The 15,398-nt window shown below is 39.1% G+C and overlaps 1 protein-coding gene across 1 annotated transcript; it reads left to right on the top strand.

The window, feature by feature from the left end:
* Nucleotides 1–14: 14 nt before the first annotated feature.
* Nucleotides 15–14,875, top strand: LOC140928947 (uncharacterized). Its single transcript, XM_073378748.1, has 10 exons — nt 15–494; nt 4,908–5,016; nt 6,820–6,969; nt 8,189–8,294; nt 9,956–10,011; nt 10,690–10,775; nt 10,906–11,026; nt 11,974–12,035; nt 12,536–12,623; nt 13,976–14,875. The coding sequence occupies exons 1-10, from the start codon at nt 139–141 to the stop codon at nt 14,090–14,092; spliced, it is 1,251 nt and encodes a 416-aa protein (XP_073234849.1). The 5' UTR covers nt 15–138; the 3' UTR covers nt 14,093–14,875.
* The last annotated feature ends 523 nt before the right edge of the window (nt 14,876–15,398 follow it).

The following is a 15,398-nucleotide window of genomic DNA, read 5'->3' as shown; positions in this document are numbered from 1 at the left end:
GCTGTGCAAAGCAATGCAAAGCTGTAAACAGCTGTGTCATGAAACCAAGAATCGTGTTTTTCATCAGTAGAAGATATACGGATACCAAAAAGGACTTCTCATATTGCCTCTAATTTCGCTGGGCTCTCCACAACAACAATGGCCAAAGGTACAGCAGTTCGACAACGGGTGAAGAGAATACACTCTACTATCTCGCGACAGAGCAACAAGGAAGTCAACAACGATAAAACAACCTTTACGAACCATGAGAATTTGCCAAGTCAAAGTTTTTGGAAATATTCTTCTTTTACCATTCTTGCATTATTGGGTAGTATGGCGTTGTTTTACTCCAAAGATAGCTTGCTGTCCTCTCAGACTTTGAGTTCAAAGAATGCTTTTCATGACAGTGAAGAAAATGTTAACCAGTTTCCCTGTCACGTTGGAGACGAGTGGACTATTGATCGCCGGTCAAACTTAAGCTTGGAGGAATTTGTCCAATGCTATGATGCCAAAAGGTATTTTCCTCCTAATACAGGCATTCACGAGGGCCCAGTTATTCGAAGGCCGATTAGCACTTAGCCCGGGGTTAAATTTAACCCCGGGTTTCTTGTTCTTTTGTTCAAAGCATTTTCTAGGATAATTTTCTCTGTTATTTTTAAGGGCATCCAGTCATCAACTTGTTGACGTATATAATTAAACTGAATTTACTTTTAAGCTTTCAAATCTGAATTCAAATTTTGCACTAACCCTGGGTTATCTTAACCCAGCTTTGAACAACCCAGCTCAGAGGGTTACTGTACACAAGAGGGGGTAGGTTTTTGTCAGTGGGGGAGGAGCGAGGTGAGGTGTGGGAAGTTGGGGGGGGGGGTGAGATGCTACTGTCCGATCCCTCCCCGCCCCCCTCAGTTGATGACTTACCTTTTCTTCTCACTCCTGAAGATTAAATTAAATTGCATTCTCCCCTGAAGACTTCTGTGAAATATGGGTCTACGCCTTGAAGAATATGGGTGTACTGCCGAAGAATATGGTTCTCCCCCTGGGGAATTTTGTGGAAATTAAAGCTTCAGCCCTAAAGAATTTCATATTTTTTACTCTTCCCCTATATATCTAGGAAGGGGAAGGGGGAGTGGAGGCTATGGATAGATATTAAATGCAATAGCCTATTGCAACATGATCTCTGCTTGGTAATAAACTGGTAACTGGTCAAATGTATAAGGTAAGGAGGGGAATGGCTTCTGGAACAAAGCTGAGAGCCAGAAAGCCAGCAAACTGAAAACAAAATATCTGTCCTTGCAAAGTCATTGTTGATCATCTTGGGTCTGAAAATGACATTGTGCATATTATACCTCCAATTTAGCCTGCATGGTAGGTAGTTGAAGAGGGGCCCTTAGGGTAAAATTCTGATCAGTGACATGGCCTTGAATCAGTGATATAACACAGACATAATGACTTCAACAGTCACAAATAAATCTTTTAAATACCAACCAGGATATGGCTTCCTCCTCACTATGATAAACAACCGGTTTTGAAATTCATACATGTAAAAGGGCCTGTGAGAACATAAAGGATGTGCCAAGGGGGAGGGAAGGCAACTTTCGTATGTTTAAAGGTCAAATGAACCAAAAATTCGACATTTTTTATTTTAGTTCAATTCTAGTGAAATGTGTATAATATGAACCAAATAAACATACTATGAAGTTTCAGCTCAATTGAAGCAAGTATCTCCGAGATATTTGCAATTAAAAATTGCTATTTTTTGGCCCTTATCTTCGTAGAGCGGTCAGAAAAATTGTCAGAAAAAACAGCTTGTGACGTCAATGTTGGTCAGGTGAAAAAAAGGGGGAAATTCAAAACAGAGTTTTTCGAGTCGACTTGGTGCAGAAGTGGTTTGTGCGGCCATAAACCTGGAAAGAACAGGCAATTTGTCTTCAAAAGTTGCAAGCTTGTAACCTTCTTATTATTTAATTTTCTTGAAGAATACATCACAGTAAAACGGACTTTAACGACATTTACTAATTTCCTTAAGTTGCACTGGAAATGTGTGAGTCCGATTTTTTTGCAAGATGCATTCACAAAATGTGCTCATATAAGGAAGTTCCTGAATATATAAGTCCGGAGCTCCACCGTTGACACAAAAACAAAATATCTTTGTATAATAATATGCCCAAAAAAATTCAAGTTTGCCCACAATGTGTTTGAAGTCACTGAACTTTGTCGCACTCGAGCTGATATTTTAAAACCCACGCTCGATCGGACACTTCTTGCCTCGCAGATCACTAAAATACAAACAAAATCCTCAATGTAGAAGTTTTGGCGTTGATATGTGGACAGAAAAAGAGTTAATCATTATCTAGTAAATCTTACCCATGATCGGTTTCAAAGCAACCATAGCTAGTTTTCAAAGTTAAAACTTGATCGTTTCGCGCAGTTTAATTTTGCCTTATTTTGTGTTGTCAAGTTGAACATGCATAACACCTGTCAAGTAAGTAAGATTTCCTTCAAACAAAGTTATAGTTACATTATTGCAAAAACTTCTTTCCAATTATGTATAAGATTTAATTACCGATTGAGGTCACTTTAAGGACCATAGACGCCACTTTAAGCTGGCAAAAAGATGCGACAAGCAAAGAGCAATTCCATCATGCATAAAACTCAGCTTAAGTGAACTAAAAAAAGCTTCAATAAGGTTGCAAAACAACAAATTTTCATTAAAAACACAAGGCTTAAGGCTCTTATACCTGCTGACAAAGAAGAAGTGAATTTTCTGTACGGAAACAACCTACCTAAAGATCTTAAAAGCAAAAGATCAGTTGCAAGCTTCGCAGCCAAGCCATGATTCCGACTACTTACCGTAGCTAGATTAGCTACTTTTAATAACTGGTCCATGCAAGGGTCTTCATGTTCAAGCAAATTAAACTCAGCAAACTAAATCATTAGAAAGTACAGAAAACTGCACATAAGGATTTGTTTCGCTCGCTTCAGTCAAATCCAGCTCCAGCAATTGTTTACAGGCAATGGGTCAATTGTTTTGGAGTCACTGCCGGCAGTTGTTGTTCTCCGCTACTTCACAGCAAGTGAAAGCAAAATTTGCGTACAGAAAGATAACAAAACTATGTAATTAAAACTGAAAAAACTACAGGAAAAAAACTCTGCCTATTATTACTTGAGCAACAGAAAAATGATCGAAGTAGTCTTTTCTTCTCGAGTAAGCTTGCTGGCCTTCTAAAGTTCCGAGAAAGTTTTTAAAAGCTTGTTCACTTGCATGCGTTAGCCGTTATGGTTCTTTGACTGAAGACAAGGATAAAGCTGGTTCTGCAAAGGTAAATAAATCTGGGCATGTAAAAAAAGTAACCATAACTACTAATAACAGAATACAAGCAGGTTTTAAATCAACCCGGCGAAAGAAGGCAAAGCACTGGACACAAAATCAACTCACAAATCGAATGCACAATTATCAGAAAAATACAAACCTTTTTGGAAATGTTCAAAACGTTTTATTCCACCTCAGACTGACAGAATGATCTGTTTTTACTCTAACATTGGTTGTTCTGAATCCAAAGTAATTTTCAAGTGATGAAAAACCAAAAAAAACAAAAAAAAAAAGCCTTTGCAAGGAGCAAACGTTCGCACCTCGTGTATTTCATTCAGTCTCAGTCAGAACTCTCACAGAACAACACAAACAAACGCAGGCGATAAGGGATGCGCAGAAGCTTGCGCAGAACGTTTTTCCGCCCTGAAAAGACCAACATTGACGCCACGGACATCACGTAGTCTCCAGTCTATCACACGGCCATTTCAGAAACGTTTTCGTGAAGTCTTCGGAAATGCTCGGATTTTGATCTTTTATCTTTCTATAAAGGCTTGGGAAGAAAAATATTTACCCAAATCTCACTTAGGATGGTTCTTTTTAGTGTTTGGTGAAGGTAAGGCGATAAAAGAAAATATGTCAATTTTTTGGTTCATTTGACCTTTAATACTATGCCTGAATTCCCCCTCTTCTCTTCCTCTTTTAAACAGTCTTACTGTACAAGTTGACCACAACTGTGTCCTATTTGGCTCAGGCCTGCCAGTAAGCTATCCAGGGCACTCTGGCGGTGGGGAAAAAAGGAAGGAGAACTTGCAGTCATGTCTTAGGAATTTGAAATAGTCTATGCAAAATGCTGATTGATTATTGGATCTCTTATTCAGACTGAGATGTGACTGCTAGATCTCCCTCATATTTCACCCCACTGCCAGAGTGCCCCAAAGAACTTGCTAGCAGGCTACTTTGGCTCTTAAGTGAAAGCTAATTTTTTGTGTTAGTCTGGTGCTCAGAAATGCTTCTCAGTAAGCAAACTACATGTAAACGTGGAAGATTGCAGGCAGCCATACATAGTAGTAATAGTAGTGACCTGCCCTATACATGTTATTACTCAGTCTATTTTTAGGATTTTAGAGTTAAAATAGTGTGAGAAGTGTGTATTTCCCTCTTCAAATAGCTTGCTGCCTTCTCTCCTAACCATGTTCATCATAGAGCCTGCAGTAGCTCAGTGGTTAGAGCTTCCGAACCAGAACTCTGAGGGTCATGAGTTCGATTCTCTTTTCTGAGCTTTCTGGTATAAGCATTCTCCTTCGTCCTTTTATATTGTACAGGGTTGGTTTTGTACACTGGTAGGCAGCCGATTTCGAGCAAGTCCCCAATACAGTCCTCTATGACTCACTGGTGTAAATTTCAACCCTGCTTGCCTTAGAGCCTTCAGTAGCTCAGTGGTTAGAGCATCCAAACTAGAAGTCGAAGGGCTGTGGGTCATCTGTTGGATTCTCACCTTGAGCTCAGAATTTTTCTTAGCTTTCTGGTATAAGAATTGTCCTTCTTCCAAATCACAATTTTAGCAGACGCATTTTACAACTCTATTTTATTATCATGTAAACTATAATCTCATTTTTAGACCAGTACTAATAACTGATGTGGTTACGCACTGGAAAGCTATCAACTGGACAAAGTCTTTCCTTGTCAAGAACTATGGAGACAAGAGAGTGACAATGAAAGCTACAGAGGTTTGTGTGTATATATATCATAAGAAGTAATTATCAATTCCCCACTTCAGAAACTCTAGGAAAAATGGGAATGAGCTTTGCATGCAGTGATTTCAGAGACCGTTTGGGTGAACAAGTGTTAGTTATGATTGGTCAGTGGTATTCAAGGCAACCATTAACCAATAACTATAAATGTTTCTCCTGATCCAATCGATCCCAGAAATCAATATGCCAAAAGCTTGTACCTATTCCCCTTATAGTTCTCGAGTGGGGAATAGTAGGTGTGACTATTAATTTTCTTAACTGACATGTTATTATTTATATACAAATGACATGTACCACTCTTTACAACTGTTAAGTGTGCCTTGCATGGTACATTGTGCAGTAACAATACTCCCGGCAGAAATTTGACCATGTAATTAATACATGCACACCTCAAAATTACTTCACTGTTCTTCTGGAAACATGTCCTTGGTAATAACTGTGACATTCAAAGATTTGTGGCAGCGCATAGAACAAATAAATAATTAAGGGAAGAACTTAACATGGAAGATCAATGATTAGAGAACTTTGTTAAGTGACAAAAGCTGAAGTATTTTGTTCCAGGCAATTGAAAAGGAGCAACGGTTTGTGGAACTTTGTCTCGGAAGTAAAAGTAGATGAGGCCTCAACACTCATCACTAACCAGTATTGGATAGGTGCAAGTGTAGGTGGAGGTTCTGTCTTGATCTGGTAGTGTGTGTAAAAGGGTCCTCTTATGTTCAACTAATACATAGTGGAGACCCTTCAGAGTCCATGCTGCCAGTATGCTATATCACGAAATGGAATGACTCAAAAAGCAATTGGAGCCTGACTCAGAAAATCATGCACAGGCCAGAAGTATCAGAAGTATGTAATTTTTGAACGCCCCCAAAATTGCTTTTGCATGATAATTTATCATATATATTACAGTTATTGATTGTCAGTTGGCATTACATTGACAGGTGCAAACTCGCATGAGGACGACCCATAGCATTTTCTGTAGAGTTTGAACATATTATCCTTACATAAGTACACTTGATGGCCCCGATCACAACTGAAAAGTACGCAACATGATAAATACCATCTCTTTGAATCAGCCAAGTTCTCAGGGAATGACAGGAAATGTCCTTTTCTTTCAGGATACACACCTGTAGCTCTTGAAACCTTGTGAACGACTGTGCATGCAGCAAAATAATACAGAAACACCAAATAAATCGCCAATAACCTGCTCGAAGGTTTTTCTTGTATAAAATCTTAAAGCATTAAGAACTTGCTGCCTCGGTGTAAGCGGCCAATCTGCCCTTGTCAATGGCCAAGTCCTTTCTAAGGCGAAAACTCAATCAAAAATCTTTTTTATTGTATTCCTCCAAAGAGTTACATCTGACCATAAGATGCCAAATTCGTCGAACATGTATATATATTGCGTAGTTTTGGCAAAGTCTCCTTTTCTGTAGGGCAGTTTATTTCTTCCATTTCAAAATGGATGACTGTGAAAAAACCGTTAAACAACATTTAAACCTACCTGTGAGCAACTGGTCTAACTTACTATTGTTCCTGTAGTCAGAATTTAGACATGGTCTAGACAAGGTTAAGGAAGAACAACGTTTAAATAAGTGGTATTCATGGTTTATGCATGGGTTAGAAGACGACTTTCATAAACACTGTCTAAACTTGGGTTAAATAATTGGCCCTTAATCTCTCTAGTCTAGCATGCTAATCCTTGCCTCCCTTCCTGGGAACTTGCAGCATGTTTAATAATAATATTATAATTTATGTTCTGCATTTTTGTGATTTCTTTTCCAGGGTCCTATGAATGCAGCTAAAGGATTTGCAGTTCCACTGAAGATGTTTGCGCAACATGTACATGAGGGCAAACCTCAATTGTGGACCTATTTAGAAGATGAACTATTTATTGAAATGAACCCAGAATTAAAGAAACATTTAGGCCAACCTGTGAGTAAAACAAACTAGACAGAACTTGATAAGCTTAACTTAGTAGCGTGTAAATTAATCAGTGCAAAGGGACTACCTTAAGCATCTGTTTTTCAAGTACAAACAAGATTCTACTGCAATACAACCCAACCTAACAATGTATGACCACCTCATTTTGAAAACCTCAGGTCTTCTGGCCCAAACACCTCATTGATACCAGAACAAACTCACTGGGTTATTACTTATCAAGACAATATTTTGCCTGCCCATTGAAAGCTTTTGCTAGGCCCAGGAGCCCGTTTCTCAAAAGTCCCGATAATTAATGGGCCCGGTAAGCTGTCTCCGTCTACATTAAAGATCGAGGTTTCAATAGTTTGTACCTAACGTGATAAAACTGTCAGTTAATGAAACAAAATGGAGTTGTTTGCTAGCCGGGACCCGCGTTCTTATTCGTTATATTTCGATTTGAATATTTGATTTCGGGCCCGTAAAGTTACCGGGATTTTCGAAAAAGGGGCCCCAGGGGTGAAAACATATGAAGATAATAATTATTTGTTTTTTAATGAATCAATTAGATGAGTTGATTAGGGGAGGTAAAAATGTGTGGAAGGTATTAAACTCTCAACGCCAAAATTGTTCAATGACTTCAAGGAATCTGGAGTTGTTCCTTTTCAGGAGGCTCCAACTTATGGTACTCTGATTGTTAAAATTATTTTAGTATTTTGAATTGCTGATAATTTCATGAGAAGTTGTTGGACATGGAGGTTGACTGTAGTTCAGTTACCTCTACTCATACTGATAGTGATGCAGGGTACCATACATGCTTTTTCTTCACCATGAACTCAATCCCAGATTACCCCAATACGGTGTCGGGAAAACTCCCTGAGATATTAATTTTGGGTGACTACTGTGACACAATTACATTATTATTAAATGGGACTGTCAATAGTGTGCCAACCCTGCCAGGATGTAACTCATTTTTGCCCATAATTTTCACAGCCACAGAGAATGATAGAGATCTGTAAGATGACTCTAACTTTTGAGTCTGTGAACAAAATCTTATGGTGTGACCTTTCAAATGAAACCTCTTTTGTATTAAGTACTCTCACAAGCTGTTATTTGTTTTTACAGAATTTTACAAAACGAAATTTAATATTATTAGTAATTTTGTTTAGTTTTAGTTTTGACTTTGTTCCCTTAACAGTGAAAGGTTGAATATTCTTTGATTTCATTATACCAGGTTTATCTGAAGGAAGACTTCTTCCAGTTGTTACCAAAGGAGCTCCGTCCATGGAATGCTATGCTCCTTTGGGGCACTGCTCATTCACGATCATCTCTTCACATAGGTAGAGTGTGTAGTGTCACTGCGTTGTTTTTTTTTTTTCATTTGCTTTTGTATTATGCTCTTGATTCTGTCCCAGAGACACACAAACATGAGGGTACGAAGGCAAAATTTCCCTTAAGACTTTTTTTAAAATTTCACTGGTTATGTGGGACTAGCCTCCTCCGGGTCCTTCACCCTTGTGAACCAGTAACAGTACCCAGAGTCCCCTGGGGGTTTTTGTCCGACTAATCATTATAAGTCCAGTCCCCTAAGAAAATTTTTTTTCATTCTAACATTCTGACATGGAGACAAGCGAGTGCACTGTAAGTACTGCAATCTTGCTGTTATACACTGTTTATTCAAAATTTTCATTTTCCGTGTTTGCTGTCAGAATCTAGATTCTGTCATTTTACATTCAGTCTTTTGCCTCGCTAGTTTTGTACTTTTCAAAAGTTTTTTGTCAATGGATTAATTTAGCTTACAAGTTTGAATAAACAACGTGATTTACCCTTTAGCTGTCGCACTTCACCCAAAATGCCAAGTTCGCCTCACTTGGCTCATAAAGCGCCTGTTATGCAGGCTATTCATTTCTTTGTTTGTATGCTTTCATTTCTGACCGACATCACCTTCTATTATTTCAACAGGGCAATAAGACTCATATCAATAAATATGATTCTTTAATACTCTGCAGACTTGATCCCGCTCGACTGAACTAATCATTTTGCCAACTGAGAAAATCTTTATTACAAACTTTTTTATGTGGTTTTCTCAAGTTTGCTGGTTCTTTTATCCATGTTTGAAAAGATAAAAAAAAAGATAATGATTAGTCTACCAAGACACACAAGTCTTTCTTCATACTGAAGAAAGTTTCATTGTTGTAAAAGTTGGTTTTAGGGTTTGCAATCAATCGCCTATTACATCAACCCACATACAGGTGGGTAGGTTGGAGGCTTAAGTCAAAAAATTTTCCTGAAAATTTTATGAGTAGGAAAAATAGATACGTTATTTGCTGGTCCGGGAGGGCTCAGATGAATGAATATCCTGGATAAGTTCTCCTAACGTCATTTTCCTTTGGACAAACTAACAAACTACTCTAGGTCCTGGTATATGGCTTTGTCTCTTAAAATTCTCCCACTATCCCATACACAAATTGGATTTGTATGCGCGAGCCAACATGTGCTGAAGGTCATCACCTTGTCAATATTTGGCAGGCATCAGTGTCACTCCCTGTTCTCTCCCCATTTTCCCACTTTTTCTCTATCACAGGACAGTGAAGCCCGCAAGGAGGAGGCTAAAATGGGACAACAGGTCACTAACCAAAAATACCTTTTTGTTACTTAAGATGTTCAGGAAGTCAGGTGTATCTGCCAAAGCTTCAGAACATGAGATATCTAATCCTTTTTGTACACAGTTTATGATGTACTCTAGAACGCACTTTTTTTAATAAGGTGGAGCCCAACGTTTGAAGCTACATTGAAAGTTTTTTCTTTTCCAAAAAATAGTAGTAGCAATAATATCAGCTCGTTGAGCTGAAAACTCTTGGTTGAACATGTTTCCATCAAGTCATCCTGTATTAAAATTCTAGAAGACAACTTTCTCTTGTAGTTCCGCTCTTTCATAAGGTTACAGCTATTTTTTAAAATTATATAATGTTTAAACAGAGTATTGTTATGGTTGTTATAGATCCCTACAATTGGACTGGAACAAATACTGTTTTATCAGGAAAGAAAATGTGGAAGGTATTTTCAAGCTTTACTTATATTGTATCACAGGTCAAAGTTTAATTTAGGTTTAAATTTTTTAACCCAGGCTGATTCTCTATTTTCTTTGTCTCCCAGCCCTAATTCATGAATTATTTTAGGCCTAGGAGACAAAGGAAATTGAGAATCAGCCTAGGTTAAAAATTTTAACCCGAATTTAATTTTGACTCGTAACATATCCATGAAAATGTTTTTACGTTCAAGCCCCAAGTCCACCCTTTAATCAATTCCACTTCAGAGTTCACTCATATTCATATCTTAATATTTATGATTATCTTGCTAGTGGTAGACGGGGACAGTGGGGGGGAGGGGGGGGGGGGCAGGAGAAGGGTGCAAGGTGTCAGTATACATGCGTGAAAGCATTCTGTTTTACCATTGTTAACTCAGTAGCCCCAGAGATTTTGCTGAAAAATGCCGTTAGCAGCTGGTCAAGCTTTTTTCTGGGCACTGTATGGCCACAAAGAACCGAAACCACCCAAACTGTTGATTATAACTGAAGCTCTATACAGGGTTTTGTTCCAGTTTCCAGAAGGCTGCCTTTCCTCCCTGATTCTTTTGCCTAAATTCTCCTGCCTCCCTTTTTTACGGACTTTTGTCATCCACAGTCCTGTGGGTGTCTGCAATAACGATGGTTGATTGTGTTTTTGTTTCTTGTAGCTTTATCCTCCTGGCCAAGATCACTTACTGTATGTCCGAGGAAATCAAAGATGTGGTTTTCCTTTAGACTGTATGAAATACAACAGGTACACGGTACAGCCTTTGTTTGACGTCTGATTTCAATTGGGATGCAGTTCTGGTGGCAGAGGAATTGATTGAATTGAATTAATTAAATCGTTTTGTGTTGCATCCTTTGTAACAGTGTATGTTTTAAAGTCCCATAGATACTTATGTTCCTGACTACAAACTGTACCCACAGTTTAAAAAAGCCAGAGCTATTACCTTTACTCAGGAGGCTGGGGAAATCTTAATCATTCCTACAGGCTGGTTTCATCAGGTAAAAATTATTGCGGTCGACAAACCTCTTCTTAATTTTGTGGGACAAAATTAAGACTGGTAGTAGCCTATTTCAGGTGTTCTGATGGTGGGGACAGCACAAATAACAGTGACAAGGAAAAAAAAAGCGAGGGGATGGGGTAAGGAGATTCCCTTCTTTCTTTCACTTCCTTTCTTCCCCTTTTCTCGCCTGTTTTCTATTTTACGCTCACTCTCCTCTATCTAAATGCTTGGAAAAAGCTAGAATGGTGGCCATTTTCTCTGTCGCGCAAAGACAAAGCGTGTTCACGTCAGCTTCTTGTCTCATTTCAAATTACAACCATGTGAAATATCGCACACGTTCTCCATTGCCTCAAAACTATGCGACGGCTTACCCACAAATTGGAATGTTGATTCTAGTTTGTGATCACAATCCTTTTTTTTAGCCTTGAATTTAGGTTGTTGAAAGTACAGTGTTGCCAATCCTTCATAATTTGTTTTGGTAAACCTTTTGAATAATGGAATGTATTTTCAGCTGACCTGTAATTATGTCAATGTTAGTTGTTCGTAGGGTTGTGTTACCCCCGGAACTTGTGTTTTTTAGATGTAAAACTTAGTTTTTGCCTCTTCTGGCAATTGAAATTGGTAGCACGTTTTTTGAACAGACGGGGAAAGTATGTGGCAGGCGTCGTCGGTCAAACTGAGGGAGGAGTGAAAGAGGTTATTGATGAAAGAAGGAAAGGCTCTCTTTCCCTTTTCCCTTTTGCGCTTTTCTCCCCCTCCCCTTCCTTTTTTGTGCCTGCCACGCAGGCTATAGGAAAGTGCTGCTGCTGAGATATACAATTCAACTGGGTTTTCTTGGTGTACTGCACTCTTTTTCCCCTTGGTCCGTCGTGTTTCCGAAAATGCTGGTTTTATAGTCTTTTATACATCTGTTCTTCGAGCTTAATGGTTTTTCTTCTTTCACAGGCATATAATCCTGTAGAAACTATGGCCATCAGCAGCCAAGTGTGGAATTCACAAAATTACAAGTAGGCCACGTAGCATTTTACACTATTGCCAGTGAGCTGACATCAGTGCAACTTTTAACGTAACACTTTAATCAGTCAATTTCCTGTTCTAAATATCAAAAGGAACATCTTTGCAGTTCCAAGATATTCGACCCACCACTCACAATCCTAGATTAGTTCATCTTTTTCGAGGGGATAAAGGTGAACGCAAAGTCCTTTCGAGATGGGTAGATTTTGCGATAACAAAACTGATAGGAATGAAAAACCGAATAAAAATAAGGATCCTCAATGTTTGCACAAAGACTTGAACTTTGTTGCAGGTCCGCATAGTTGGCTGTGAGGAATCTGCAAAGAAAAAATTTGAACTTATTTTAATGGCCTGTCGCGAGAAGCTGACTCAAAAGATAGAATGATGACGCCTTTGTTTGCTAAATGAAGAGGACGTGTATGTGGGGACCTCAGAATTTTTTTTTTTTGTCGCCCTGAGGTTTCACATGCAAATTTCACTGTTATCTAATTAGGCTGATACTGGAGGAGATATATAAAGCTGGAGAAGTCGAGCCCAGAAAACTTCCAAGAAATTTTAACAGTTTATCCGCCAAAGAACAGGTGAGCACGTTGTCAACCACCGCAAAACAGTCGTTTTTGTTTGTTTGGTTTTTTTTTACGTTTCTCGAGATCTCGGCTCAAGCAACCGGGCTCTCGGTAAGCGAATCAGCCCGCCTTCTCATATAAACACAACGACAAAATTAAGATAAAACGAGGCATGAGCCGAGCCACGGGCCAGCCCGGCTATACCGGGCTGGCTCGCCTCATATGAACAGGCCCTAAATGTGGAATCATAAAATATATAACCGCTCTTCCTGTTTCCGGCTATAACATGCAGGGATAATCGGAAGTTGTTACCACCATTGGTTCGGAGATGATGCTCTTAACAAATATCAGAGTAAAATAATCGTATTTACCGGGAAACCAGCACGAAACTACAAAACGCTAAGTTGTAACCCTCGAAAATCCAATTTCTCAGAGGTTTTGTCTTAAATTGTACATACCTGCGGGTTAAGAAACAAATTTCAGTAAAAAAAAATGATGGTCGCGGTACAAGGCATTTTGTTTTCGTGCTTAAATACAAGGATTTAAAGGTGGATAAACATTTTTCATTGTTTCCGGCTTTGAAGTGAAATGCATGGGAAAATTATTGGCCTTAAACTTTTAAAACAATTAGACTGAAAACCACGAGGAAGAACCATTAAAGACGTGACAGAGAAATTTGCGATAATTAATTTTTATATAGTTTCCTTGTATGTCTCTTTGTGCATGTCATATTTGGGTTTGTCCCTTTGGTGTCCGTGTTTTGTTGCTTCGACCACTTTCATGTCAGTAGCGAGAACATCAAAAAAGCTAAATAATTTCAATAGGTGAAAATTCAACTTTGCACGTGCATCAAACTTTTTTGTGCATTTCTTTGCCGTCACTGCACGACTACGACGTGAAATGCCTAATTTCACATTTTATAGAGGTCGTAAACAAGCGACGACAATTTTTTCTCTTATTTCTAAAATTGGGTGTGCAATCCCCAAGAAATCAACTCAAGGGAAATTCGCCTACATTTGACATTTTCAGTTAACTAGAATAAACGCGATAAAGTTTGAAAGCTGAAACGCGAATTCATTTTTTCAAAGTGACGTTCTCGCTGCCGTCGCCAACGCAAAAGCACCCTAATTTTAGTCTCACATCGTTTAAAGCCCCTTGCAAACGGACACAACATTGTTGGGAGTTGTTGCGTCCGTTTGCACGTAGATAAAAGGTTGACCGTTTTCAAACTTTGCTTAACAACACGTAACAGAGTGTGCAAACGGACGCAACATGTACTATCCAACAATGTTGCGTCCGTTTGCACGGGGCGTAAGGTGACCTGCACAGGGTTTTAACCTATATTTACGGAATATTTTTGTTTACAGGTAGAAGCTGTGGTGAAGATAATTCCGAAGGCTGTCATAAGGAAAGGCAAGAAAGTAACGGAGGACTTACTCGAACAGCTCAAGTGGCATGGAAAAGAAAAGTCGGGCAGAGAGTAAACGATGTCTAGGACGTTTTAAGTGACGCAAGAGAGTTTTGCTATTGCGCTCTGGCATTTTGTCTGCTTCAGTGACACAGCCGTCGAAAAAACATTTGAGTTCTCCCGTCAGGAGTCGAACCTATGGCCGTCTGGTTACTGGTTCAGAAAGAGAAAGCTTTCTTGGGAAACTTCTTAGTGCAAAAGGCGTGGTCGTCCAGTGCGCCTGTCAATTGAGAACATAAGTTGATAGAATATGATCATCTCTGGAGTGTTGTTCTGAATAGGACCGTTGCTTACCGTGACAGACATTTCGACGATCTGTTTGGTAGCATCGTCATCATATTCAAAGTTGTTGTGTATCGTCAGCTGATTGTATTTTACTCTACTGGGTTATTGATCTGAATGCTGAATGGTCAACGAACGGTACAAAACTCACTTTGATTCTCGGTCACCCGGACGATCATATTTTACCTACTAAGACATGACTGCTGGGTTCAAATCATTTTCTTTGGAAACGAGGGTATAAAAAGAAGACACACAGACCTGTCAGAGAGCGAGGATAGAACTCGTCGTGTAGCTATTTTACGGTGATTGGTCTGCAATGGTGTGGACCTCTTTCACTTGCTGGGAAGTGAGTGGCTATCAGCCAAGATGTTATATTCTACTACTGTGAAACCCCGCACATTGCCTACTGACTTTGAGAGAAAAGCGTTTATCTTACGCTAAGATTTAGTTTTTGATATACAGTAACAATTTTTTCAAATACACAAAAACGAAAAAAAAAAACGTTGAATTTTTTTAAAATAAAACAATGCTGTACCAACTTTATACTGTTACTTGCTTATTTTAGTAAAAAGCCTGTGTTATACGTGCGGGTCGCATCAAAAGAACGTTTTGTGCATTCACTTGTGTCATTTTTAAATCTGTCCGGGTTGTTCGAGCGTCCAATCTCGTTCCCAGGGCTTTTGCCTTAGTCCTGGGGACCTATTTTGTCGAAGGACCTACAAAAAAGTTGCCATGACAACTCATGCCCTTCAGATTAATGTTCAAAAACGAGCGTTGCGTGACGACACTAAAAACGGCTGTGTAGCAGACTACTAACAACTCTGCCCGGGTAGACAAAGTTTCCCGGCATTTTCGAGCATAAAAAGGAAGGAAACACTTTCAAGGGGTTGAGACACACAGAAGCGCGCAATCCGATTACATAAGCTTCACGTTATTGTTACTGGCTACTTCCCGGATTAACCTGGGATCAGAAATTGCTGTTGTTGTTGTTATTTTGAATGGCTTATTGCTGGTTATCCCCAGCAATTTGGCTGTTAATA

The sequence above is a fragment of the Porites lutea genome, chromosome 2 (genome assembly GCF_958299795.1).
Source record: "Porites lutea chromosome 2, jaPorLute2.1, whole genome shotgun sequence".
NCBI lineage: Eukaryota > Metazoa > Cnidaria > Anthozoa > Scleractinia > Poritidae > Porites > Porites lutea.
Note: the sequence above shows the minus strand (reverse complement) of the source record. Positions and strands in the feature narration are given on the sequence as shown.

Excerpts from the sequence above, each read along its gene's own strand:
- LOC140928947 (XM_073378748.1), top strand. The coding sequence starts at position 139 with ATGGCCAAAGGTACAGCAGTTCGACAACGGGTGAAGAGAATACACTCT. Across the intron at positions 10,776-10,905 it reads GACTGTATGAAATACAACAG|TCCCATAGATACTTATGTTC; the intron begins GTACACGGTACA and ends TATGTTTTAAAG. Across the intron at positions 12,624-13,975 it reads GTTTATCCGCCAAAGAACAG|GTAGAAGCTGTGGTGAAGAT; the intron begins GTGAGCACGTTG and ends TTTTGTTTACAG.